Source organism: Pristis pectinata, chromosome 20 (assembly GCF_009764475.1).
Source record: "Pristis pectinata isolate sPriPec2 chromosome 20, sPriPec2.1.pri, whole genome shotgun sequence".
NCBI lineage: Eukaryota > Metazoa > Chordata > Chondrichthyes > Rhinopristiformes > Pristidae > Pristis > Pristis pectinata.
In genome coordinates this window covers 29,431,516-29,456,448 of record NC_067424.1, presented here as the reverse complement: position 1 = coordinate 29,456,448, position 24,933 = coordinate 29,431,516, and the positions used below count along the sequence as shown (strand labels likewise).

Here is a 24,933-nt window from a genome sequence, read left to right as displayed (position 1 = left end):
ATCCTGGTGAAGCTCTTCTGCACTCTTTCTAGTGCAACCACATCCTTTCTATTGTCTGGTGATCAGAACTGCACACAAGATTCTAAGTGTGGCCAAACCAATGTTTTGTACAGCTGCAACATGATGTCACGTCTTTTACTCAATACCACTGTATATGAAGGCAAGCAAGCTAAACACCTTGGAGAAACAAAGAACTGCAGATGCTGGAATACCTAGATAAAAAACACTATGATGCTGGAGGAACTCAGCAAGCCAGGCAGAGAAGCAGGCAGTCAACGTTTCGGGTCAGGACCCTTCTTCAGGACTGAAGATGGGATAAAGGGAAGCTCAATATATAGGGGGGGAAAGCAGAGTAGTGATAGGTGGACAAAAGAAGGAAGGCGGGGTGGGCACAAGGTGGTGATAGGTTGATGCAGGTAAGAGATAGTGATAGGCAGGGGCGGGGAAGGAGGGGAGAGCAGATCCACTTAAAGTGGGAGAATTCAATGTTCATGCTGTTAGGCTGCAAGCTTCCAAGAGGGAAAATGAGGGGCTGTTCCTCCAGTTTGTGCTTGGGCTTGTCCTGGCAGTGGAGGAGGCCGAGGACTGATGTATCTGTGATGGAGTTGGAGGGGGAGTTGAAGTGACTGGCAATGGGGAGATGCAGATCGTGGTTATGGACGGAGCGCAGGTGTTCCGCGAAATGGTCACTTAGTCTGGGTTTCGTCTTGCCAATGTAGAGGAGGCTACACGGAGCACCGAATGCAGTAGATTAATATTAAGGGAGGTGCAGATGAATCCCTGTCTCACCTGAAAGGACTGTTAGGGTCTCTGGATGGAGCTAGTGTAGGGGCCCCCACCATAGGTGCAACAGCTGCCCCTACACCACCTCCATCACCTCCACCTAGGGACCACATCACCTCCATCCAGGGACTTCATCACCACCTTGTGCCCACGCTGCCTCCCCTCTTTCATCCACCTATCACTGCTCTGCTTTTCCCTCCTATATATTGGCCTTCCCCTTTTCCTATCTTCAGTCCTGAAGAAGGGTCCTGACCCAAAACATTGACTGCTTACTTCTCTGCATGGATGCTGCCTGGTCTGCTGAGTTCCTCCAGCATCATCGTGATTTCAAGCTAAACACCTTCAGTACCCTATCCACCTGTGCCATTTTTCAGAGAACTTCGAGCTTGCAGCTCAAGATCCCTCTGTATACCAATGCTTTTAAAGTCCCTGCCATTTACTGTATGTCTGGCCAGTATTAGATGACCCAAAATGCATTACCTTGCACTTGTCTGGATTAAATTCCATCTGCCACCACTTCATCCAACTTTCCAGCTGACCCAATTCCCCTTCTATTCTTGAGCAACTATCTTCGCTAAATACACCTCCGCCAGTCTTCATGTCATCAGTAAACTTACTTAACAGACCACAGACTTTCTCATCCAAGTTATTTATATGGATATATGACAAACAATAAAGGCCCCAGCACCAATCCCAATTCTAACAGTATACAACTGATTGCAGTTACAGACTTCCAATCAGAAAAGTAGCCTTCCACCACTACCCTCTGCCTCCTATCACCAAGCCAATTTTGGATCCAATTTGTCAAAGCACCTCTGACTCCATGTGCCTTAACTTTCTGGGTCAGCCAACTGTGCGGGACCTTGTCAAAAACCTTGCTAAAGTCCATGTGTACCACATCTACTGTATTGCCTTCATCAATCATCTTAGTAACTTCCTCAGGAAAAAAAACTCAGATCTGTGAGGCAGGATTTCCCATGCATAAAACCTTGCTGACTCCTCCAAATCAGTCCTTGCCTTTCCAAGTGATCATAAATCCTATCCTGAAGAACTTTTTCCAATAGTTTCCCGTCTATTGACTTAAGGCTCATCGGCCAGTAGATTTCTGGCTTATCCCTACTGCCCTTCTTGAATATGGGGACAACCTTAGCTACCCTGCAGTCTTCCAGTGGCTGGACATGATGCAAAACTCTGTCTGAGCCCCAACAATCTCCTCCCTTGCTTCCCATAAGACTCTGGGATAGGTTTCATCAGGTCCTTGAGATTTGTCCACCTTGATGTGCATCAATATCTCTGACACCTCTGACAGATGCATGCGTTTCAGATTGATGCAAAGTGTTCAGGACACCACATGTCTCCAGGCTCCACAGAAAGACCTGTCTTTTGGTACCTCATGGGGCCTACCTTTTCCCTAGCTACCCCCTTGATTCTAATATATTTATGAAAGGTTCTGAAATTTTCTTTAATTCTGTCAGCCAGGGCCTTTTTGCCTTCCTAACTGCTTTATTAAGATCTCTCTTATAACCTCAAAGGACTCAATTGATAACAATTCCCTGCACATGACTTATGCTTCCTCCTCCTTCCTGATCAAACCTTCCATTTCCTTTGTTAACCAAGGTTCTCTTCATATCATGTTTTCTTCTTAGCCTTACAGGAATATGCTGACTCTGAACTCTTACTATTTCACTTCTAAATGCCTCCCACTTATCGAACGTTGTCTTCCTTCCTGCAGCTGTTCCCAATCTACTTTCGCCAGGTCTTGTCTTATGCTATTGAGGTCAGCCCTCCCCCCCCATTCTTTGGTCCAAACTTAACCTTTTCCATGACTTCTACAAAGCTTAATGAATTGTGGTTACTGTTGGTAAAGGGTTCCTCCACAGACAATTGCCCACCCTCATTTCCTAAAATACAGTCGAGTACAACTCTCTTCCTAGAAGGACTCTCACCCTGCATGCATTTAACGAATTCCAACCCATCTAGGCCCCTTGCACTAAGGTAATCCCAGTCAATACTGGGAAAGTTAAAATCATCCACTACTATAGCCCGATTGCTTTTGCATCCTTCTGCTATTTTGTCTATATATTTGTTCTTCCAAATTCCGGTGACTTTTTCAAGGCCAGTAGGATAATCCCATCAAAGTGATTGCCCTCTAAATGTATAAAACTTTGCCGGTAACAGATGGAAAGCTAGTTTACTATCCAAACATTGAAAGTTGTTTAACCATACTTTATCATGCTAACATTTGAGCTGGTGAAGGAAGTGCTCTGTCTTTCAGTAACAGAATCTGGTGAATTATTAAGCCTTTTCAGGATTTTTAATTTGGTTTCTATTTTTTAGCATCTGTGGTTTTATACACTATTGCAGGAATGTAGTAACTTGCCACATCCTTGCCAGTTGTTGATGTGAAGGAGGCTACTTTGTCCATTTGGCTGAAATAATTTCTTCAAAATAGCAAATGATAAAATGATGGTACCTCAAGTAAAAGACTTTGATTGTAATGCAAACTCAGTCATGGGGAAACTGGAAAGAATTGAAGAACATGATGACGGAGAAAATCCATGTGGTGTTTAAAAGGATTATCTGTACATAATGGTAGTCAACAAACTAAATTACCATTTTGAACAAAGTCTAAGATACTTTTAAGATCACAATTAAGGACTTTCAAGTTAAATGTAAGCCTCATTCTTGATTTTGGTTGGTACTTGCTCCAGCTGTAAATTAGGGCACTTAACAATAACCTTGACCCTAATTAGAGAAGAATTTTGTATTATCTTCCTTTTGATAAAATAAAACACTTTTTCTGTATTCAATAGTTAGATTGTTGCCACTGTTGGAAATGCTGCTTTTGAATTCTAGTCACGTCAAATTTTACTTGCATAGGGAATACTTAAACATACCTGGGAGAATTTGATGCTTATTGTATGTTTTGGGCCATTTTATGCTTTTTTTTCCCCCCAGAGTAACTTGAAAACATTTGGCTTAGTTTATTCACTTTTGAAAAGAGAAATCATGTCAAGTTGAATATTAAGTTGTATGTGCCTTAGAAGCGATGTTCCAACCTCCTAATGCCAAATTGCATTTACGTTTGTTGGAAGAATTTTTTTAAAAACCTTAACTGAATCTTTGCCACGTTTAATGAAAGTGGAGCAAATGTGGAATGTAGCCTTGTAGGAATGAGTGTTTACCTAAGAACTACCCGTTTAAGTTTTGGGGGGGGGGGGGCGGGGGGGGAGGAAATGGTGAGGGAAGAGAGTTATTTCTGTCTTTGTATTTACCTCCAATTGCAGATGAACTGCCAAATCTGTATTTGTTCTCAACACCATTTTATGACAAAACAAACGGTAGGCTGCTTGCTCATTGAGGAAGGTATAAAGTCATATCTGAATGGCCACCTAGTTTGCAATTTGCATTGATTCATATCTGTATTTTAATATGTAAATGGTATTTTGAAATATTTGACTGCATTCAGTGGAATGCTTAATCAAAATTCTACATTGTTCTTCATGGTCATTAGTATCATGCCTGAGAACACAAAATATGAGAATTGATTAACTTGGCTTAGCAACACTGAATAACCTGCTTTTATTTTCCATTGCTGAGGGCTCTGGGCATAGTAAGTCAGCTTTTGTAATAGAAATATGTTTTTTTTTGTCCTCACCCCTCTTTCTGAAATGTTTTATCAGACTTCGGCAAATTGTCATCCAGCTAACTCTGATATCCACATATACCCAAATGGTTGGGTCTTGTCAGTGGGGAACAAAGTAATAAGATCAGATCTTCTCATTTCCCATTCTAGCTCAGGAACATTGAGGCCAGTTGCAGTGTCATACCAATGCCATTACTGCTATCTCTAAATCTAAGACTAAAATTGAAATCTGAGATTTCACTCTTCTGTGTAATTTGAGAATACTGACATTTACTTACAGTCACAGACACACCACATTTTATATAGTTATCTAAAGACTCTTTATTTGAGTGCTACTCCTTCCATTTCTGGAAGAAACATTTAAAATAGGAGCAGGCTATCTGTTTGTTCAAGCCTGCTCTGCCATTCAGTACAATTGTAGATGATTGTGTCTTCAATAACAGAGTTCTTGCTTTTTCATTGTATCCCTTGATGATCTAGAAATTTACCCATCTCCTTTTTGCATACATTCAGCAACCTGGCCTCTACTGCTCTTCTGTGGTAGTGCTTTCCACAGCTTCACCACCCTCTGAGTTAAGGACATTTCCTCAAAATGTCTTGCCCTGTATCCAGACACTGTAACCCCTTATTCTAGATAGCCAAATTGGGGGAAACATCCTGGATTTAGTGTTTCTTTCTCTTGTCAGAATTTTGTAACTTTCAGTTAGATTCCCTCTCATTTTAAAGTCCAGTGAATATGGATCTAGTCAGCTTCATTTATCCTTGCATTGCAACCCAACCATCCCAGGAATCAATGTGATATACCTGCCTCTATGGGAAGTATATCCTTTCCAGGGTTGAGACCAAAACTGCACACAGTACTCCAGGTGTGATGTCTCAAAGGCCCTACATAATTGTAACAAGGCATCCTTAATAGTATGCCTCCTTTTCCATTTTTCCCACCGAAGTCGATAACTTCACTTTTATCCACACTATATTTGCATGTGCAATGTTTTTGCCCAACTGTCTAATATATCTAAGTTACCTTGAAACCTTTCTTTGCATCTTCCTCACAATTCATAATCCCATCTAGTTTGGAGGCATCAGCTGACAATAGAAAGATCCTCATCCAAAACATTTTTCTATATTCTGAATAGCTGAGGCCAAAGCACTGATCACTGTGGTATTCCACCAGTTACTGCTTGACACCTCAATAAATTTATTCTTATTGTTGTCTGTCAACCAATTATCAATTCATGCCAATACATTACTTCAATACTATGTGTTTTCATTTAAGTGCTTTTAAGTTGGGCTTTTGAAAAAAATTGAAGCCAAATCTGTTCATTTTCACTTAGCTATTCTACTAGTTACATCCTCAGTTGATTTGTCAAACACTCTCCTTTCCACAAATCGACGATGACTTTTTTCTAATTTGGTTGCTATTTTCAAATTGTACTTCTATCTCATTCTTTATAATAGCTCTAGCATGTTTTCCAATACTGATGTTTGGCTAACCAGTCAGTAGTTTTGTGTTTTCTCTCTCCATCCTTTTTCTAGAAATAATGAGCTTACATTTGCCACCCTCCAATCTGTAGGAACTATTCTGTCATCTATAGAATCCTAGAAAATGATAAGACTATTGAAAGGTCCCTTTATACAATGAGATGGACTATGACCTCGTGATCTACCTTGCTGTGACCTTGCACCTTATTGCACTGCACTTTCTCTGTAGCTGTGATACTTTACTCTGTACTGTTACTGTTTTTACCTATACTACATCAATGCACTTTGTACTAACTCAATGTAACTGCACTGTGTAATGAATTGACCTGTACGATCGGTTTGTAAGACAAGCTTTTCACTGTACCTCGGTGACAATAATAAACCAATACCAATGCATCTGCTATTTCCAAGGCTACCTCTTTTAAAACCCTAGGATGAAAGATATCAGGCCCTGGGGCTTTATCAGCTTTTAATGCATTTAATTTATCGAGCACAATTTTCTTATTAATACTGATTTCCATTAATTTATCGCCCTCATTAGATTCTTGGTTCCTTAAAATTTCTGTGAAGTATTTATGTCCATTTCATGGAAAACAGAGCAAAGTATTTGTTTAATTGCTCTGCCGTTTCCCTATTCCCCATTTATTGATTCTGACTCCAGGAGATCCACACTTGCCTTCGCTAAACTTTCTCTTTTTACATATTTCTAGAAGTTTTTATGGTCTGTGTTCAATGCAAGTTCTCATACTGTTTTATTTTAATCTATTCTTTGTCCTCTTTGAAAGCTAAACTGCTCCCAATCCTTAGGTTTGCTACTTTGGCAATCTTATGATTTTTTTTTCTTAATCTCATTTTATCCTTAACTACCTTTTGTCGTTTGGGTCATTTATCCTCTTGTATTTTTGCAGCAGGCAGGAATGTACAACTGCTGCAGTTCCTGCATTTGCTGCACAAGTTGTAGATTATCACCTCCCTGCCTTGTAATGAAGCTCCCCATTCTTTCACAGCCAACTCACTCCTTGTACCTACTTATTTTGTTTTCTTTTTACTTTAGATTTGGGACCCTGGATTTGGTTTGAACAAAACCACACCAAAATAGAAATCTTTATGAAGAATTCTATGATGTTATGGTCAGTCCCAAGAGGACCAAGCACAACAAGATCATTACTAACCCTTTTTCATTGCAAAGTTCCCAGTCAAAGATAGCCTGTTCCCTCATTGGCTGCACAACATGTCTAAAAAGCCAGCTTCTGCACACTTGAGGATTTTTTCCTCCATAGTGTCGTTGCTGAAATGGTTTGGCCAGTCTATAGGTAGATTAAAGTCACCCCATAATTACTGTAGTACTCTTCCTTTATGCATCATTAATTTCCTATTTCAGCAAGGCCTTCACATCTACCGATTATCTCAGCCCCATTAAGAATTCTCTGCATTTTGCTCAATCAAAAGCAGTAACAGTCAAATGTCTCATTACTAGATTGATTACGTTGTGCTCGTGATGCAACTAATGCATTATGGAAATTTTAATTGAGGATTTTATTGGATGATATTCTCTAATATCTTGTTTTGGTTTATCTGCTATGGCTAGCTCATTATACAGTGTAAACTTTTCCTTCCATTCTTTAGACAAAATACTTGCCTGGAAATCCAGTGGTTTGAGTGCTTTATTTGTTCCATTATGAATTATTTCAATTGCATTGCACAGCTGGCTTTCTCTCAGTGCATGTCCATGTGCTATCTCATTTGGAAAAGATCACACCCAGTTTTTGGTGTTTCCTTGCAGGCATGTTGTTTAAGGTTCATAATTTCATCACCTGGTACTTCTAACACCATGAATCCCTATTTCCACCATTAGTTCTGGGACACCAATTTTATTCAGTAAGTTAAATTGTCAACAAAAGTACTTTATGAAACACTTTTGAACTTGCAGGCATGTTTACAGTGGCTTAATTTCAAGCAGCTACTCTTTCTGTAATCTTGCCCCAAACATTTGTATCATCAGCTGTAAATTGTCATATAATGCAATCCTTCAATGGATGATGGCAATGGAGGGACAATTGATGTCCGTATCACAAAGGATACATGTGTGAAGCTAGAATTTGGGAGGTTGAGTAATATTGGAGAGGAAGGGAAGATTGGATGGTAATTTGCAAATACTGAGGGGTTATTGTTTTTGAGGGGACTGATGACAGGTTGGTAAGTAGACATGCCAATGATTTGCACTACACATCTATCATAAATTGATGTGTTGACTGAAGTCATGTTTACCGTGATGCAATTGAGTTTGGGTATTCAGTAAACAAATATTCGGGACATCTGAAGTGAAAGCCATTATTGGGCAAATCTGTGACTAAGTCGAAATGAATCACCTACACATCTTAGTGTTTTTGAAATGCTGTGCTGGGATTGAAGGTAAACAGGAAGTGTATTGTTAACAATGCATTAACATTCTTCTTGACATTCTTGGAATGTAAGAAGCCTGTGTGAAATGTTGCAAAAATGAAATAAATCTAAATCAAAGATACCTGAAATATGTTTGACAATGTTTGTGAGTTCATCAGTCAAATAAAATAATTTAATGATGGTGGGTTCTTGAACATTATGGTTTAACTTTGTGTAGCGGTCACATGCTGTCTAATTGTCCAAGTATGCTGAATGGAACAAATATACTCTTTCAAAATCACTAACAAGGTTAAACTCTAGAATTTAACTACATGGGTTATAAACAAGCTTTCAGTAGGATTTCAAGTCATTTAGAAATTGAGGGCATTGAAGTGGATACTTAAAATTTTGCTTAATTCTAAATCCACCTCATTCCATTGCTGAAGAAGCCACTTATCCCAAGTGCGGTCATCTGTATCCAGTGAAAATGTTCTATTCTCCATCTTCCATAAACCTGCAAACAGTTGAAAAGTCAGCAACTTGCACAAAATCTCACTCAAACATTGTCATTCTACTAATTCTTTTAGGTTCTCATTCTAAAATTCCTTTGCAACCTATCCTTGGTTCTTTCATTTAGTTTTCTTTTCCTTTTCTTATTCTGTTTGCTCCACTTTGTTGGGACCAAAGGTGGCTGGTGTATTGATTTTTCTGTTTCTGTGCTTTTTCGGTTATTAAAATTCAGCTTCAGAGTTAATACTTTTAATCTCTTCTCACTCTCACCAATGCCCACTGAGTTATTTTTGTTTTTATTGCTCCTTATGCTTTTCCTCTTTATTCTATCACCATACGTTCCCCTACCTCCCCTAAAAGAACAAAAACTAGTGTGCACAGCTCAGTGCGGGAATTTTTTTTTCTGCATTAGTGGATTTGTTTAAATTTGCTTCGGAAACAAGTTCTAAATAATAGACCAGAATATTTGGCTTCCCATGCTATTTAAATGACGTACATTATTCATTTACAAAATTCATGTTTCAGGTTTACAAAGAACCTCTCGCCTGACAAAATCAATCTAAGTACACTGAAAGGGGAAGGTCAACTGACAAACCTGGAGCTTGATGAAGAGGTGCTGCAAAATGTCCTAGATCTGCCCACGTGGTTGGCTATCACCAGAGTGTACTGCAATAAGGCAGCCATCAGGGTAGGTTGTATATCTTTGGATCTTCACCTGTATGGCTATGTATTTCATCGTGAAACAGTGTTGTGTATTTCTAAGAAAGCATTACAAGATTTTTTTTGATGTGGTAGTAATTTTTATTTTATTTAAAAAAAAAGATCCTTATTAATTCCATTCTACTTCATAATGACAAACGTTACTCCATTGAACATAATCTGAACACCAATTGATTGTGGTTTCAACTGACTTAAAATTGGCTGGACCTTTTGTGGGCTGTACGCCAATCACAGTTGTGAGCAATGGCCAAGTTAAGTAGACTGCCTGCTGTAAGTTGATCTTGTTCTGGCAAAGTGGTGATGGAGAATTGATTATGTAGTGCTTCACCTGGATTCTCATTGACACTGCAAGTGCTTACCTCCTGCAGTTAGTGCAGCTCGTGTTTCATTTAGTTTTTGATGCTGTTAAACATAGGCTATTCAGAACAGAAATATTTGTTGGAACTTTAGATTGAAACACGTGCAATAGTAAAATCGAAAAGAATCCTCTTATGGCAAATACTAATGACCAGTTTTAAAATCTAATTTTATTGAAGCCTATAAGGAACTTTGAAAGCTTGTGTAGATGGACAAAAAAAACAAGCCCTTTGACAAGTTATCCCGTAATAACATTAGTGTGGGAAATGCAATCTATTTTTTTTGACATGTATTCTTCCTAAATGATAGTGGCGTCTAAAATGTTAAAACATAGATCAAGGGGATAAATATTAATATGCTTCACATAAAGTTAACTTGCAACATCATTAAAGTAGCCTGTTTTGAACTTACAGTTGAAACTTGAAGAGAATTGAATTATATCATTGATTTGTAAATCGTATCAGATTTTATTTGCACCAGTTAAAATAAATATTCATGCTATTGCAATCCTGCTTCATGGCTGGGTATAATTTTGTCTTGTGGAATTGCTGAAGAATATCACTTTGAAATGAACAGGAAAATGAATCATATAACTGTGTTCATTTTGAAGTCTAAAACAGGCAGAAGGCCCCGCTTGGTAATTTGTTTAACAAACTGCATTGTTCTTTAATTCAGATACAATGGACGAAGCTCAAGACCCATCCCATTTGTCTGGTAAGGTGAACTTTCTCATTTCGTCCAGCTTTAATTAAACTCTGCACCGCATAATTGACAATGTTCAGTGTTACTTAACAATTTATCTATTAAGTTTGCTCTTAATTATACAATGGACTGAGTTTTGTGCTTTCTCTCTCCGTATCAAGATATCCCCAGCACACCCCGACCTTCCTACTGCTTGAATTTTAAGAGTAGGATTTAAACTATTACCCATGGTTTGGAATAATATCAAAATTAATATGGTATTAGTGTGTTATTTGGTAATGTTCTGCACCTTTAATTTCCCAACCCAATTATTTTCTTCTGGCAGCAAGTAACAAAAGAATAATAGCCAAGTGTAATGCCTGAGAAAGTTTAAAAAAATACAGATAATATCCAGCAAAATTGAAATTTAATATCAAATAAGTGAATCTTCCTAAGATGAAATATTTATACAAGAATCCACTTGGTTGCAAGGAGGGACCATATTGTATCTGCACCAGGTGTTTCTGTTCCTCTAAAATAGTAATGTTGTACTGTATGTATAAACAGAATCTAGATTAGTTGTGATGTAGCTCCAGAAATTTTCTCAGGACTTTGGGATGAAATTATCATTTACTTGCAGTTGAGCATTTTTAAAAATGTTCCTCCTTTTTTTCTATAGTTCCTTGATAAAGTGGAGGTGGCAATGAGGACTTGTGAAGAACCTCGTCCTCCAAATGGGCCCTCTCCAATTGCCATTACAGCAGGTCAAAGGTCAGTATGTCCGATTGAATGTGTGTGATGGTCCTTATCAATGTAAGACAAAATAAGTAGCATGGCAACCTAACTGAATGCAAGGACAACTGATACACTGTACTAGTATAAATACTGAGCTTAACAATTTTGTACACAATATTTGCCTGTGACTCTAAATTAGAGAAGTCAGCTTTGCATTTACACTGCATCATTTCATACCTCAGACACCTACTGCTAAAGATAAGTTTAAAACCTTGTGCATTTTTATTCAAACTTATTCAACCTGCAGAAAATGACCTCGCCAAAAGCAATGAGATATATCGTCAGTTAATCTCAAACCTTGACTGAAATGATTTAGTTGTGATCTTTTATCCAAGTAGTGCCTTTGACCTTCAACTAGAATTGTGCTGACGTTGTCTAGTACAAACTGATTAACATTTCAGTCAAAATATAGCACCTTTGATGAAGAAATACTTGAGTACTGTTGTTGTTTGTTAACCAAGTTATCTGCTCATCTTGACCAGAAATGCTATGGATGAATTGCATATTGTTGCTAATAGAACAAAACAGAGGCTGAGTATGTTTCAGCAATTGATTCCCCAAAGCCTTCCCTCTGCCAAAAAGCAAAAGTCAGGAGCATGATGGAATACATTCTTTTGCCTGGAAGAGCACAGCTTCAAGACTTGAAACCCAAAGCAACCTACTTGGAGCACTGTAGTTGCTATCTTGAATGTTTATTCCCTCCACTATCATAATATCACTGTTGCAAAGTTTGCTGTCTACAAAATGGTGTGCAGGAATTCAAGGCTCCTTCAACAGTACCTCCTGAACTTGTGACTACCGTTTAAAAGGATAGAGAGGAGCCATATGGGAACAACGTGTGCAAATTCTCTTCTCCTACAATATGATTTAGAAATTCATCACTGTTGCTTCATTGTCACTGGGCTGGAATCCCAAAATTCTGCTTTTTTTATCTCATTTGTTGCAGTGGCTTACCGCAATCCTTTCTGGTAATTTGGCAAGCACATTGGAGAGTGATGACTCTTGAATGAATGATGAGAGTTAAAGAGTTGAGTTTTTATTGACTTAGTTCAAGAGTTCAATGTATAACAATTATAGATGAACTCTAAGAAAAGCATGGTTATCTAACTGAAAGTTTTGCTGCTAATTTTTAAATTGGAAACGAAACTTGTTAAATATCTATATTATTACTCTATGGTGGGATAGTGCCAGATCAGATTAAATCCTTGAGTGCTCAGTAGTTATCAATCAAAATAACAATGCATGTTTTTCATTTGACCATAGCACCTCCTATGTAGGGAAATTAAGTGTTTGGTTTTCAATGATGCCTAACCCCATGTTAGAATTGGGGTTGGCTGTGATGCCCTGAATGCACACTGATTAGTATGTCATGATTCATGATGAAATCTCAAGTGAGTTGGAAATGTGTCAAAGTCAGAACTGGCATGTTCAGACATAAGAAATAATGTCCTTTGATCTTTGGAAATCATGGTTTGATTTTTAACAGTTATTGCAAGATCTACTTAATTTGCAACACAATTTTCTGTTTAACATTGGGATTAATGTAACAATTAAGGAAAATGAGTAAATTAAACTTGTCATATGTTTGTTCTCAAGACTAAGAATTATGGATCAGCATTTCCTTCCAATAGCAAGTTAGCTGTGCTTACCACTTAAGCATACAAACTTGCATTTTGTGGCTCCACCAGTGTCAACTTGCTGCAAGGTTCTATCTCAATCCTTCATGGTGATGTCTTGTAAGCACAATTTCTGTTGAGTGGGTTTTACAGGTGGGAGCAAAACAAAACTAGCCTCTGGATATATTGAAAGAACCTTGGATTGCTGGCCAAACCACACTCCCTTGATTAGCCAGTTGTCATAGAACAGTACAGCACAGGACAGGCCCTTCGGCCCACAATGTTGTGCTGACATAGCTATTCCCTCCTACCTACAGAATGCCCATATCCCTCTCATTCATGTGCCCATCCAAGCCCCTCTTAAAATCCCCCAATGAATTTGCCTCCACCGCCCTATCAGGCAATGTATTCCAGGCATTCACCACTCTCTCAGTAAAAAAAAACTTACCTCTCGCGTCTGTTTTGAACCTACCCCCTCCTACCTTAAATGCATGCCCTCTGGTATTGGATTGCTCAATGTTTGAATATTTCTGTACATAAAAGTCAAACTTTCTGATTTCTGAAACGCCAAAACTAAATCTAACATTCATAAAAAAAATATGAACCAATACTCAAGGTCATTTAAACATTTTTTTATATAAAGAGAAAAGGTGTCACTGAATAGTTGCTTTGCTCTCTTGCATGCAAATGAATGGTAATTTACTCTGGCACAGGTGCAGAGGGCAGATTTCTTCTGTGTTAAGGCTAGGGATTTGCCACAACTTTGTCCTCTGCCAGTAAGGTGTGAGGATTGCAATGTCAGAGTAAGTACAGGGCATTCCATCGCACCCCTGACTTTGGAAATGATGGCAAGGCTTTGAGGTGTCAAAAGGTGAGCCACTCACCTTGGTGTACCCTGCCTGTAACCTGCTGCTTAGTGTTGCCATATTTATGTGCATGGAGTAGTTGTTTCTAGTCACTGGTGGGTAACCTGTCCTGCACGAACTTGGTGATGGGTTACTGCTTTACAATATTAAGGATAGGTGTTTAGACTTGCTCTCAGTGGAGATGGTCACAGTTTGACACTTGGGTGTCATGAATTTTAATTATCACACAAGAACATCAGAAACATAGTCATTTGACCCCTCAAGCTTGTTCTGCCTTTCAGTAAGATCATGACCAATCCACTTTTTGCCTCAACACCACTAGTCTGCTGTCTCCACATACTCCTCAACCCCCTTGTTGTTCAAATGTCTCTTGGGCTTTACCTTGAATAAATTGTGACTTTGCCTCTATAGTTTGCTCGTAGCTGGATAATTCCTCTAAGTCACGACCCTCTCAGTGAAACAATTATCAGCCTCGGCCTGAATCATCTGCTAGATGAAGCTGTGGGCTCCTGTGCATTCCCCCTTCTGACCTCGTGATGGAAAAAAGGCCATTGATGAAGCAGCTGAAGAAGGCAGAGTACATGACAATGCCTTGAGGGATATCTGTAGTAATGTCTTGAGTCTGGCATAATTGATCTCCAGCTATCACAGCTATCTTCCTTCTGCATGCAGTATGACTCACACCATTGGAATGTTTTTCTTCACAATTTCCATCAACTTCAGTCTTTTTTTAGTTTCCTATGATCACACTCTGTCTTAATGTCAGAAGCCTCGCCTCTAGAATTCACCGTCTGAAGCTGATTGGTCCTGGACTTGTATGAGTATATGCTGTTTGATTGCACTGTTGATGACACTGCCCATCACTTTGACAGTAGCTTAGGTGGTAATTAGCAGGATTGATTTGTTCTCTGTTTTATGGACATGAAGTACCTGGACAATTTACCACATTGTTCAGTAACTACCAGTGATGCACAGTGCTGGAACAGCTTGATTTGTGTCACACTGGTTTTTGAGAACAAGTCTTCAATGCTATAGCTGCAATGTTTTCTGGTCCCAAAGCCTTTCCTGTTTCTTGCACTGTCATTCATTTCATCGTATTGGGTGGGGCTTCTCTAGACAAGGCTGCAGCATTCACAACCATGTTTAGCTAGAAGTGATTGGATAATCCGTTTCAGTTTCCTTCTGAGATCCCCATTGCCATCCAAAGAATTTGATTTGCTCCACTTGCTGGATCAATTCAGATAAGAAATGTAAAGAGGATATGTAACCATTTTACAGCAGAAGATTTAAATTGTGCCGTGATCAAGGCAGAGATAAATAGCACTTAAAATGTACTGATATCACAGACATTAAGGCTGTTGCCAGAAGCTTAGCCAGTTATTAATGAAGGTGTGGAGTCAATTAAATGTTTGCTTTTGTCAGAAAGATAGCAAAAACTTTCTACTTATTGACCATCATTCTAAATGGGTTAAAATTAAGAATGTGGAATCATATGCACAGCCGATGGTTTAATATTTGATTTTTATAACTTGAGATAGACCTGAAGAGCTGGTGTTGGATAACAAACGTACATTCTTGTCATATTTGTTTGGAAGCTTTATGAGATGCAATCCAGCTTTCTGTCAGTACAGCTCAAGGGTCTATACATATACTTAAGAAAGCCTTGAAGAGAAGTTTTTCCAAGGTGATCCATGTTTAACTAACTTTTTCAAGTATATGTCACCACATTCTACCGGAGGTTTTGTCCCAGCAGAGCTGCTCCTGCATTTCAGTCCTTGAACATAAGTTCAACATAGCGTAGCTTGTAACAGAGTGTGGAGAGGCAGCAGTTGAAGCAAAGCAAAATCATAATTTGCACCCCGACAACTTATTAGTAAGAGACAAAGAGAAGCAGTTCAAACAACACAAAGTTGGTGCCAAGGTGGATGAACCACTTGGATATTAGTGAGATGGTACAAGTTTGATTCAGTTATGAGTTGGCTTTGGATGTCATACACTCATCTGATCAAGGAATAACTCTGGAACTCTGGCATTCTAGTTAAGAAATTATAGCATTTGAGAGAGTTAGTTATCAGACTGAACTGTGATTACTCATCATGTGATACAATTTTTCATGTGTTTGATTTGTTTGTAAACGAGGCGTGAGTGATACAATAACTTCATCCTACATACTGTATTACACAATCGTGCGTTACTTGAAGTTGGCATACTTTAAAGATAATTATAGATGGTACTTAACAGTTTAAGACTTTGCTCTCAGATTACCTCCAAATGCTGAAGGAGAAGATGAGGTTAAATAGATTTGTTCATCGTGTTGCTTAATTCACCTCCTGCTGCAGACTTCCTCTGATAACTGTCTTCAGGTTATAATCAGTGATGGCTCTACCAAGCCACTCATGTAAATGGGCATTTAGAGTATTCTATCCAGCGTACATTTTCTGCCTTTTCCACTCTCAGTGCATCTTCCAAGTGTTGCTCAACATGGAGGATGGTTTCATCTGCTGAGGGAGGACTATGGGTCAAAATCAAGGCGTGATTTCCTTTCACATTTGTGACCTGATGCCATGTGACTTCATGGAATCTGGAGTTCCTACTGAAGATTCCCAGGGCCACTCCATTCTTTTGTATAACCCTGAACTGCCACCTTGGCTAGATCTCTCCTAACAGTGGGAGAGGATGGACCCAGTGATTTTGATGGAGGACTCTGGCATATTGTTGGTGAAGTATGATTCCGTGATTATTCTCTCAGATTTCTGCTGGACTCAACTGTGTGGCCACTGTCTCAAATTAAACACCAGTCTCCAGATGCTCATGAGAAGGACTTTGCAAAATTGACCAGGTTACAAGTGATTTTGCTGTCTGAATTTTATGCCACATTCAGTGCCAGATGATTTGTTGGATTTTTATTTTGAAACTGGATAATTTTCTTTTATTCTGGGGGTTGCTGGTACGCAACTGCTAGCATCTCCCTGGAAAATCTAGGTCGATGTGCTCTGAGTTATTCAGCAGATTGGGTGTGGTTGTTGAAGAAAAATTTGCACCCTGTCAAATGTATGCTGTTCCGTATTTGCATATGATTAAAGATCTTGTAGTTTCATATTGTTAAGAAAGGGAGTGTTGGCATACCAATGTTTTATTTAAAACTGCAATGGACTTGATCTGAAATTTTTATGGCATACTAACTGATCTTGTTTTGTAGCTGCTCTCTGTAGTTTGATCTCACTGCACCCATGCATGTACTTGGTACTCAGAGGTAAACTAATTGGCTTGATAGAATAATAAAAAAGTGGCAAAATAACTTGACATAAACTGATTTCTATTTGTGATATTGATACCAATGTGAATATTGCTAAACTGGCTTGGGTCTGAAGTAAGGAACAAAAATGTACCCCAGTTATGATGTCATAGTTGCACAAGAAACACAGCTTATTTGTGTAACTAAGTGAAGTGATAAATGGATCTGATTGCTCCTTTTTGTTCCTGCTCCTGAAGGCCTATGATCCCTGAAGATGGCAGTACAGTTAGGGTGGTAAAGCATGCATAGGGACGCTTGCCTTCATTAGCTGGTAGAATATTCCAGCTGTGGCCTAACCAAAGTTTTACAAAGTTGCACCAAAACACCGACTCTTGTACTGTATTCCCTGGCTAATGAAGACAAGTAAAATCTAGGACTTCTTGGTACAAATTTTATAAAACTTTAGTTAGCACACAGCTTGAATATTGTGAGCAGTTCTGTTCTCTACAATATAGGAAGGACGTGATTGCACTGAAGAGGGGGTGCAGAGATGATTCACCAGGATTTTGCTGGATTGGAATATTTCAATTATGAGGAAAGACTGGATAGGCTGGGTTTGTTTACCCTGGAGTAGAAGAGACTGAGAGGGGTCCTGATTGAAGTGTGTTTTAAAAAAACAAAACTGAGAGGTTGATAGTAGAGAGAATGAAATTTTTCCCCATGGCAGAGGTGTTTAAGGCTAGCGGGTTTAGGCTGAAGGTAAGGATTTGGATATCGAGTAGGGATCTGAGGAAGTTTTTCACCTAGAGGGTGGTTTCAATCTGGAATGCACAGGGTGAGAAGATGGAGGCAAGCACTCCTGCAACATTTAAGAAGTATCTGGATGAGCACTTGAATCATCAAAGCTGAGTCAGCTGCAAGTGGTAGTAAATGGATTAGAGTAGATAGGTACTTGGTGGTTGACATGCATGTAGTGGGCCAAAGGGCCTGTTACTGTGCTGCAGAAATATATCACCATTATATATTTAAACATGGCATAGCTAAGATTTCTTTCCCTCTCTGGAAAATTTATTAGCATTCGTATTTTCAATGTGATTGATTAGTTAAAGATAATGTTATTATTTGACTACGTTCTTCCCCTACAGAAACTAAGGGCTCCAAATCTGACATTTGGATCTTCCCCAGTGGCCTACATTTTTAAAAAAAATATTGCCACGTGTTGCCTTCCTTTTTATGAACCTAATAGTTGTGACATCCAATTTTCACAAGGCAATCATTTGAAGTAATCACCTAGCTAAGACTTCAATGTTTCAACAAAATATTGCAACCTACAATTACTCTGATACCTGATCTTTAGTTAGTTCATGGTTTGTGAATTGAAAGTCACACTATTTATGGAGGAAATCACACGATCAAAGGGAAAAATGATTGTCATTCAAATGTCAAGATGATTATATGCTTTAGAATTAAACATTTATAACTATTCATGCAAATTCTCAAACTATTTAAATGTATTGATGAACTTTGTTATAAGAAAGCAGATAAAAAAACGTGGATTCAGACTGTGAATGTTGTTTTGAAGGACGTGCTGTTAGATCACAGAAATGCTATTTTTACCATTTGAGTGGTAACTGCAACTGCTTTTGACATTTTCTTGAAACTATTTGAACTTCATCGTTTGTGTCACTCGTCATAAGTTAGTTAGGAAAGAAATTGAATGTAATTGGAGTGGCCCCAGCCAATGGAAGAATTCCCTTCTCTGAATTCTTTGTGGATAACTGGTTCTCCTGTCAGTAAGCTAGAATATAAAGCTGTGGAAGAAATACCTCCTATATGTTGGGTTGTATTTCAGCAATAAAGGTAGGTGTGTGTGTGAGAGAGAGAGAGGATAAACTGTCTCCTGTAAATATGCATGTTTTATAAAATACAAATTAAGAGGAAAAAGAAAATGTAACATTTGATTTGCCATTTTATCATTCTTGAAATCTGACACTTGTTTGGAAGTGCACCAGTCCTCAGTCTGTGTATGTCTGCTCTTGCATGAGGGGACACTGCCTGGGCAACAGCTCAGCCCATTCAGTACAAATTAGGCCACAAATTATTATCTTAACTGGTTGTTCACACATCTCCTACTCCCACATGTTGAAACAGGGACTCATTACTGCCCTATCCAGCTCAATAATTACAGTACTTAAACATATCAAATTTACCTGCAAGTCCTTTAAGTTTGCGTGCAGATGCTGATCTCTAACAAAAGTAAAATTTAGCGGGGAGGCCGAGGCAGGGATGGTAATTCAGAATCATGCTGTGCAACATACCTGCACCTACTCTTTTAAAATTAGCTTTGCACAATTGCATTTGGTGCCAGCAAGAAATCTGTACTGATTATACTCACTGTTATTTCGTGACAACCTGTATTTGCCTGTATTGTACCCATTTTACAGTGACTGAAGTTTAATGTAAAACCAGGCAATAAAAGGAATGAAGCTTGGTGTAAACTTGAGGAATATTTATCTCAGAAGAGCTCTTTTCAGTTAGGCATGTCACAGCCTTGAGCTTGTACTGGTTTTGACAACTTCAGTTAATTCAGCTATTTCTTTTCCCACTTATGGGATAAGAAGTGGTATGCCCATGTATCACTCTCTGTCACTGACAACTCTTTGTTTCATATTTATAAGATAAGATTTCTTTATTAGTCATATGTACATCGAAACACACAGTGAAATGCATCTTTAGCATAGCGTGTTCTGGGGGCATCCGCATGTGTTGCCGCAGTTCCGGCACCAACATAGCACGCCCACAACTTCCTAACCCATATGTCTTTGGAATCTGGGAGGAAACTGGAACACCCGGAGGAAACCTATGCAGACACGGGGAGAACGTACAAACTCTTCAGAGACGGTGGCCGGAATTGAACCCGGGTCGCTGGTGTTTTAATAGCATTACGCTAACTGCTACACTAGTGTGCCTGCCCATTTCCTGAAGTGCAGTAAAGAAATTAAAAAGCAAATTAGGATGATAGTGAATATGCACAGAAAATATTGGCAGGTAAAATCAAACAAAATGCTAAGACATTCTATAAATATGTGAAATGCAAGGGAAAGAAAAGTCTTGGAAACCCTAGTGAAGAAGAGTAAAGTTCTGAATGAATACTTTGCATTGTTTTCATGGAAGTTGAGTGGAGTGAGGATGCATGTTGTAAGAGGAGGAAAAATGTCGTATTGGAAACTAAGCATAAATGGGACACATCAAGGGGTTTTATCATTAAAAATGAATACGTTGCCAGGCCCAGGTAAATTGAGTCACAAGCTCTTAAAAGAAACGAAGGAGGAAATGGCAGAGCTCTGTGCCAGAGAACTAGGACACTGCTGATGAATGCCATTGTTTGAGAGAGATTTCAGTGGGTGAATTGTTGGGAAAAAATCTGAAGTTGTGGAAGGACTTTTGCCACAAGCATTGCAGCAGTTCAAGAAGGTGACTCACCACCTGTTTGAGGGCAGTTAAAGGTGGGTGAGAGATGCTGGCCTTGCCAGTAAAGTTTTATTTGGATATACCTTATTGATTTGTGTTTTTTTTTGTAAAGTTCAAGGTCACTTCTGGAGATTTGTTAACCTAAATCAAACCATTTCACTCACTGTGCTATTAAATTTGGAGGTTCCACTTTAACTGCATTTCTTGGTGAACATCGTGGTTTTATTTTGGAGTCAAGCTGCAATGTATTGTCTGATTATAATTACTTCTTTGTTTTAAAATTTATTGAGTTCTTTAAATAGCAATGTTCAATTTCATGATCACAAAATATTGTTTGTCTCTACAGTGAATATGGCTTTGCTGAAAAGGTTGTGGAGGGAATGTCTATCGTAGTAAATTCCATTGTTGTTAAAATTGAAGCAAAAGCATTCAACACTTCCTTCGAGCTGTGGCAGCTACAAGGTTATAGTGTAAATCCCAAGTGGCAGCAGAGTGATCTACGATTCACGAGGATTACAGATCCAGAGCGAGGGGAGGTATGGAGTCAATACTTTTTCCAGCTGCTAACTTCACACTCATAATAAATAGTGGAAATGGTTTGAACTGACACATGATGCTGAATGAGTTGATCATTATAAAATTAAATCTATATCTTCCACTGAGGCAGTTCAGTGATTAGCCTCATGGGGATCTAATGATAGGTATGTTGTACTCCTTACTGAATTGATAAAGTGGAATATGTGTCATTTTTAATTGCAAGGTGTGTTTTTGCTTTGCCTATGTGACTATTTTGTGGTACCGGAGATCCTGTCAATATGCAGGGTTGTGTTCCGATGGATTGAGCTGACTGTGGACTTTAAATGTTATGATCTTGTCCAATAAATTTTCTTTCTCCTAGCACTGGCAATAATAATTAAAGTTTGGTTGGGTAAGTTTGGGGGCATGTTGCAAGATGACTGGGTTTGGGATTGGGATTGGTCGACATCCACTCCACCCTCTCAAGCCCTTCAACTACCAACCCAGTCAAATTCCAGTCTCCCTCCACTTCCCTCCAATGGTGTGAGACAATTAAAGGTATATCTACCTTGGCCCTACTCTTCCTGCTATCACCTCCTTTATTCCCTCTTCACCACTGGGCAGAAATGCCAATGAGAAACTAGGTGGCAAGTTGTCTCTTGGTCATACAGTGTGGGGCGATGATTGAACTTCTGTAGCTTGTGATGACATGCTGAATGTTCTGTCTTTCATAACAGCAAAGAATAGAAGCAAATGCAGCCAATCTGTTGTGCTTGTATATTGAGCAATTTATTTTTAAAAAATTGCAATTTTTAACTTAAAGCATTCTCACGGAAGTAGCCTTTTATTGAAGTTCAGGAGATTTATTAAAAGAAATTATGCACATCCCCTGCAGTTTTTGGTTGAGAGACCTAACTTGATCATTAATCAACTGGTCAGAAATCTGGTCATGGTGCAAGACAAGTACCTACTTCCACCCTATCAACTTTAAACCTCATTCGCCAGTGGTGTGAGAATTTATTGGCAAAAGAATAATCATACTCACAGTTCAGAGTCAGCTCAGTGCATCACAGGAAGCTTATCAGCAAGCTGTGTGTTGTTTTGTCACACAATTGACATGATTTGATGTACTTGCTCAGTCTTATGAGTGGAAATGAGGAAATGAAAATTGTCTTAGAAAAACACGACAGCATATAGCTGGAAAAACTATTTTGTTAATTCAGTGTGCACCCTCTCCTTCAGCACCAATATTACTGACAATTCAACCATGTTGCTTGCATGGGTGCACTTACAGCTTTGGGTTAATGAAGTGTTCTAGTCTGCTTTAGAGTGAATTCTTAAAGGAAACATTTCATGTGTAACGTTTTTAAAAAGGAAAAGAAATTCTTGTAAGTTCATTAAGACTTCACACAAGATGGTAGCTGAGACAAGTTGTTGATAGTGATGAATATAATGGACAGATTGTTTAGTCATATACTGGATAACATTTCTTGAATGGCCCAATTTATGTTCCACTTTTATCTGGTGTTCATTTCAAACCGCATCTTTGGTAACAAATACTTCACTTCTACATTCTAAAAATAAAAGACTATCTGAAGTCAATTTTTTATATTTGCAGCATGTTAGAATGATGTTAAGTTTTAAGCTATTGTCTGCTTTCTGTTTTAATAAAGTTTTGCAAAATAGCTTTCCACTTATTTGGGATCATTTTATTTTAATGTTGAATGTGAATTGCTTTGCTCATGATGGCTCTGGTCAGAAAAAACAGCTGTTTTGTGAAGTAAGGGCACAGATTTAGGAATGCCAGAATTCCTAGATCTGTGCCTTTATGAATACCACCAAGGCTATCTGCTATGTACCTGTACACCTCCCAAATATGAGTGTGTTAAATGTCTTGAGATTTGTAAGCACTGATCAGTTTTGAAATTGACTGGTACAGCTGTGCAAACAAGGACAGTTCTCTATTGGAAATGCAATTTCCAGGGATCCACAGGATGCAGGTGGTCTGTGAACTGATCACGTTGGCTGTCCACCAAAGCCATCTTTAGGGTTAATTGATAACCATCAAAAAAAGTAAAGTTTACATCTGTTCACGTTCCTGCTTTTTTTTTTGAAGGCATTTAAAATTTTTTGCTGCAACTCAAAGCTTCTGAAAAGATCTGGGCCCTGTCTTATGACTCTGCCAATCTGTGGATAGCAAATCAGTGGAGGACAAGGACTGAATGTAATTTTAGTGACTCATCCTTTCTTTTTAGAATTAGAACATTCTAATTTGAATTTTGTAATGTGTTTAACAGGTTTTGACTTTTAAAGAAATAAACTGGCAAACACTTCGTATTGAAGCTGATGCCATCCCAGGTGATCAGAGCATTATCAGCACACCGCTAAGACTCATCACCAATCAATCAAAAATCAGACTTGTACTTAAGAGAAGGGTATGTACTGACCAGCTTTCACTGAGATGTCATTCAAACATGTCGTCATCAGTTACTGATGAAGGTATTGCACTGAATTATGCCTGGTGATAGACAGGTCAAAAGAAAGTGCCATTGATTGCTGTCATAAGTTTTCCCAGTGCTGGTGCTTGCGAAGTAGTAGGCATGTTGTGTCAAGTTCCTCTTTGGCAAAGCAATCAATTTGAGCATGGTGGTTCGTGATGTAATTGTTGCCACAGGAGGTCACAGGTTTAAGGTGCTGGGGAGTAGGTACAGAGGAGATGTCGGTGGTAAGTTTTTTACTCAGAGGAGAGTGCGTGGAATGGGCTGCCGGCAATGGTGGTGGAGGCGGATACAATAGGGTCTTTTAAGAGACTTTTGGATAGGGACATAGAGCTCAGAAAAATAGAGGGCTATGGGTAAGCCTAGTAATTTCTAAGGGACCTGTTCAGCACAGCTTTGTGGGCCAAAGGGCCTGTATCGTGCTGTAGGTTTTCTGTTTCTATGTATGGGTTGCTTTTACATCAGAATACCATGGACTGTTCTATTATGTTAACAGGTGCTAATTAAATATTAAAACATCACCAAATAACAAAAGTGTATATCTGCCTAGCTCATGATGGGGCTGTTGCTCAATGATAACTTTCACTTCAGTTCAGTGGTTTCTCAGATTACTGATGAGGCCAATGAAGGAACCACAGCCTTATCCACAGCTGGAGTACAGGTACCTGACGGGTTGGTTGTTAGGGAGGCGGTGCACTTTATGCCGGCTTTTGTTCCAGATGCATGGACTCTTTTCAATACCATTCCAAACATTCCTTTGCCACTTTGAGTTGTCATGAGCTAGGTATTTCTTGCCTTTCTTTAACGAAGCTTTGAGCACAGTCTTCAGTCTTTTCCTGTCTGATTGATGGTCTCTGACAAGGGAAGAGACTTAGTTCTGAGCTCTGTTTTGAGAGTCTGGTGTCAAGAATGTGAATGATGTGGCCTGCCCAACAGATCCAATTAAGCCTAATTAGGAACACAATTCTGGGGATGTTGGCCTTGGAGATAACACTGACATTTTAGTTCACATTTCCTTCGAGTGGGTTTGGAAGATTTTATCCGAGGTAGTAACAGTGGTGTTCTTTTTTCTAGTACCGTGGGGTGCCTGCTATTAGAAGAATGTAAGAGGGCAAGGACTGACATACCATGAGTTTTGTGCCAGGCTTGAGGTTTTGTTCTTCATACTTACTTTCCATCAGTCACACACAAGCTGTGCAAGTACATTGAAGGCAATGGTGAATTTCATCATAGATTTTCATCTTTTCTGAAAGTGGTTTCAAAGATAGGGAACCTTTTTTGTTGGTGGGTAGTGTTGTACAGTATAGTGAGTGGTTAGAGAATCTTTGTCTTGTGAATGTTGAGTGTAAGACCATTCCTCTCCTATGCTTCAAAA

General features: G+C 38.9%; 1 protein-coding gene across 2 annotated transcripts in view; it reads left to right on the top strand.

Annotated features, from left to right (window-relative positions):
- bltp3a (bridge-like lipid transfer protein family member 3A) overlaps positions 1-24,933 on the top strand; it is a 102,099-nt gene that overhangs the window by 26,054 nt on the left and 51,112 nt on the right. For both annotated transcript variants that reach the window (XM_052034537.1, XM_052034536.1), the window contains exons 2-6: positions 9,329-9,491; positions 10,556-10,594; positions 11,241-11,332; positions 20,891-21,080; positions 23,358-23,495. In XM_052034537.1, coding sequence (XP_051890497.1) covers positions 9,329-9,491; positions 10,556-10,594; positions 11,241-11,332; positions 20,891-21,080; positions 23,358-23,495 — 622 coding nt within the window. The remainder of the gene's footprint in view (positions 1-9,328; positions 9,492-10,555; positions 10,595-11,240; positions 11,333-20,890; positions 21,081-23,357; positions 23,496-24,933) is intronic.